General features: G+C 50.0%; 1 protein-coding gene across 1 annotated transcript; it reads right to left on the bottom strand.

Moving 5' to 3' along the window:
* Window positions 1-1,523: 1,523 nt before the first annotated feature.
* Window positions 1,524-3,026, bottom strand: LOC135388008 (endochitinase-like). The gene has a single exon (XM_064617281.1). It carries the CDS (start codon window positions 3,024-3,026, stop codon window positions 1,524-1,526), a length of 1,503 nt encoding a protein of 500 aa, XP_064473351.1.
* Window positions 3,027-3,917: the final 891 nt, after the last annotated feature.

Below are 3,917 nucleotides of genomic sequence, written 5' to 3'. Positions count from 1 at the left end.
TTTCCGTCTTTTCACAACAGCTACTCGCAGACTTCCAACGTTGCACGAAGAGCAGAGACGCGCGCAGTGTTGCTAGGAGAGAGACGTCCGAACTCCTGATGATGTCACAATCTCCTTGAGAACTCGAAACTATGGAGCTTCGCGGCTTCTTTGGAAAATTTTTGATATTTTTTGTGACACTTACGCTGTTCATAATTGTCAGAAAAAAGCGTGTTGGAATTAGAGGAGAGAGAAAGCAGTAGTCCGTTGGTGTCGGCTACCAGATTCCAACTGGCCCGAGGACGTTTATTTACTCGAGCCACGGAGCAGGTGCTTGATGTCAGGGACTGGCGATGCGGCTGCTACAAGCGTACACCTCGCGTTTCCAACAGGTGAGGGCAGATAACGATATCATTCGAAATGATGGTTGGTTAGGGGCGTGCTATGCGGGAGGGGGGAGGGGGTTCATTTCTGAGAATGGGAGGCGGTGGAAACATTAGCCCACTGTCCAACCTTAGGCCGACCACATTTATGGTCATAGTTGTTCTCGCGCCATAAAAATAACAATCGCGATAAAAATTTGTGTAATAAATGATACGCAAACAAAGACAGAAAACAAAAGGAGATAAAATTGACGTTGACCATCTCCAAGGCATGGACTATAGGTAGAGGTCAGGTCTGCGCGAACCACCTCCACCAGCACCCTGCTCATATTTACAAGCCGTGCGGCGACCCTTGTTCTTATAGGTCACACCGAGTTACGAAACTTTGCTCTCCTATCTCTGGTGAGCGATATTCGGCGCTTGTACCTTCGCGTTCTGGCTCATTCATCGCCCGGCCAGCTATGAAGGTCCAGTACTGGGTAGCGGAGATCAGGGTACGCCATCTGTCGTGCTTCGGTTGCATCACACGAGCGGAGGGGGGAACCGGGTTTCCTGGTTGCGTCAGCGGGGAGGAAAAGAAGCGGCTAATTGCACGATGAATCGTCGCCTGCCAAGGTGAATGGATGCATGCATGCCCTATCGGGTGTTGCGGCGTGACTGGCCGTGACTGCCGAGCACCGAGGGATCGCGTCTGGGTCGTGGTTGTGTACCACTTCCTTCCTGGTGGCCCCAAAGGTGGCGCTGGTGCAGCTTCTGTCGGTACTGCTAGGGTCACTGAATAGCCACTTTTATTTTGTTGATAAATAGCGAAATTAGTATGTTAACCTGCTCCTCGAACCTAGTCTTTATTCGACGCGCAGTAGTTCCTGGTGCACAGGGTACAATACCATCATTGACGGGTGTGTTTCATTGTGCACCTATTGTAGCATATACCTTATGCAGATGACACATTATACCAGCACGCGTATCATTAAGAACATATACATTTATTATTTTAGTGTAGTATGGATACTTCCACTGACAAGTGAACAATTCAATGAGGAAAGCAGGAAAGCCGTTTTGAATACTAATCGTATGACGACCCACCAGGGTAGAGACGAATATTTTGGGAATCGCCTCAAGATCACCAGCGGGCAGTGTCTCAACCATACGTGCACGTCACTATTTAGGTGGCTGCTTAGAACTGTCGGCCGCAAGAACCGCCTTCCAAATCCTGCGCAGCCCAAAGTCCTGCTCAAGGCACGAAGATCGAAAATCATCGAAATCAATATCATAGACTACGACGCATCTTGCCAGGCCAAATTTCTCGATGTAGGACAGTTTGGACTCCACAAAAAAGCGGCGAATCACAGGGCGTTCTCGTCCCATTATTTCGTACACCTCGCATTCTTTCCCCTCCTCACCTTGCCGATTTGGCTCGAAATCTTGCTGCGCACATAGCTCGTAGACCGCTATCAGGCCGGTCTGATTGGATATCTCTTCCGCTTTCAGCGGGCTTAGTGACCCGCTCCAAATACTGGCTTGAAACATCACTGTAGCACTGAAGCAGGCCTTGCCATTCGCAGTGCTCGATATAGCGAGCCAATTGTCTCGAAAACGCTGGCGCGCCCCAGTACATCTCAGACCGATGTCGTCAGTGAAGAAAGAAGGGACCTTGGTGTCGAAGAAAAAGAAGTCTACGCTATCTCGAAGAAGTCCGATGTCGAAATATCTACTTGCTTCCGACAGCGTCCCGGGTACCATGAGAGTTATTTGGAACTTTCGTCCAACGCGAGAGTTAAGGTGAAAGAGTTCTTTAACTCGATTAAGCAGATGAAGGAGCGTGTCGCCGTCGTCTGGACGTCCGCAGGAATCGGAAGGAAAGGTCCAGTGTATGTTGACGCCGTCGAGTTTGTAACGAAGCAACGTGTCCAGGATGTCCAGAGACAACAATGTTGTCAAAACGGTGTTCCATCCTAGCCTCGCGAATTGAAAGCTGTCTTCTGGAAAGCCTCCCACTGTCAGAAGAACCGTGTTCCATGTCCGCTTCAGTGCCCCGAGGCGTCGAAGCCCATACTTTTTATCGAACTCGGGGGCTCTGCTCACAAGTCTTCCTCCGTCGATCCCCAGCGACCAGTAGACGAGGCACGGGCATAGGTGGAATGGAACGAACCTAGGTAAGTAGTCGTACCCTTTAGGTTTTCTGAACCGGCTGACATTGTATATGCAGCAGAACACGACGTCGCTTGTTAGCCTACTAGTGTCCGCCCTCGTGACGCTAGTGTCGACCACGCCGGAGATGTTGTCGGAGACGACGGCGCTCTGCAAGCAGGTCGACGGTAAACCTTGCCAATATTCCGGAATCTTGGTAGTGGTAGCGAGGGAAGATGAGGACCTCGTTGACGTCTCGTTCAAAAGCTGAACCCTAGCGCTGCCTCTCATGAAGTGAAGCAAGACCAATCCAATGGGGAGCACCAAGCTGCTAGCCATAAGACTGATTAGTAACAAAATTACAAAAGTGCCTGAGCGCGCTCGTGTTGGATTCACTTCGGATTCTTCGGGAGTGTCCAAGTCCCTTAAAGAATAAAACGGAGGGCTTGCGATAGGTGAGCTGGGCGACGCGGGGAACGGCGGGGACCGCGGCTGGTTTCCACTGTGTGCGGGGGAGGACACAATGTCTTGCATTGACGCAGGGAGAGATGGTTCGAGTTGAAAACTTCTTTCATAGTTTGCTGTAGGGCTGCCTGTAGGTTTTTCCGTATGGAAACTTACTCCTTGTCTGCTTGTAGAGTATCCCTTGGAGGCCTCAGTGTCTTGCATTGACGCAGGGAGAGATGGTTCGGCATGAAAACTTCTTTCATAGTTCGCTGTTGGGCTGCCTGTAGGTTTTTCCGTATGGAAACTTAATCGTCGCTTTGTTGTGGAGTATCCCGGGGATGGCGACGTAGATACAGCAGCGGGACTTGCGGACTGCATTATTTGCTGGGGAATTGCATTCGACAAAGGAAAAAGGCGAGATAATGTAGATGAAAACTGTTCTAGTAGAATGCCGTCGTCGTCGTCGTCAATATTTCGTGCGTTGTCGATGACAATTGGGACGCCAGCCGTCGCACATGGCTTTGACCACATAAATACGGCAAGCCCTTTCACCATCACCACCACCACCACCACCACATATCTACATATCTTTCACAAACGTTTTTGTTCATTTGCAATGTTCCAGTGGAACTGTCGAGTGTAGCATAGTTCTGACAAGATCGCGTATATGCAGGCAAGCTGGTGAAGAACTCCATTATAGTTTACAGTTCATAGTACATAGTTCTGATGTGCTTCACTTCCCGCCTTGTACCATGAACGCTCTCCTCCGTTGAAGGCAGTGGTCGAGTGCAGTTTACCTAAGGATCACGTTAGCCTAACGCATTTTTTACTGTAATATGCCACTCGAGGAAAGCAGAACATACTGGCACGTCCCATAGGTCCGTTCGGGCCATAAGATATTCCGTAGCAGAAGACAGGAAAAGACGCTGACGGTGTCGTCTGCTGAGTGTCGTCTGCTAAGTAGCTCGTGCCATGAGC

The sequence above is a fragment of the Ornithodoros turicata genome, chromosome 1 (assembly GCF_037126465.1).
Source record: "Ornithodoros turicata isolate Travis chromosome 1, ASM3712646v1, whole genome shotgun sequence".
Lineage (NCBI taxonomy): Eukaryota > Metazoa > Arthropoda > Arachnida > Ixodida > Argasidae > Ornithodoros > Ornithodoros turicata.
This window is presented reverse-complemented; position numbering and strand designations above follow the sequence as displayed.

Coding starts and splice junctions, on each gene's coding strand:
- LOC135388008 (XM_064617281.1), bottom strand. CDS start 3,026: ATGCAAGACATTGTGTCCTCCCCCGCACACAGTGGAAACCAGCCGCGG.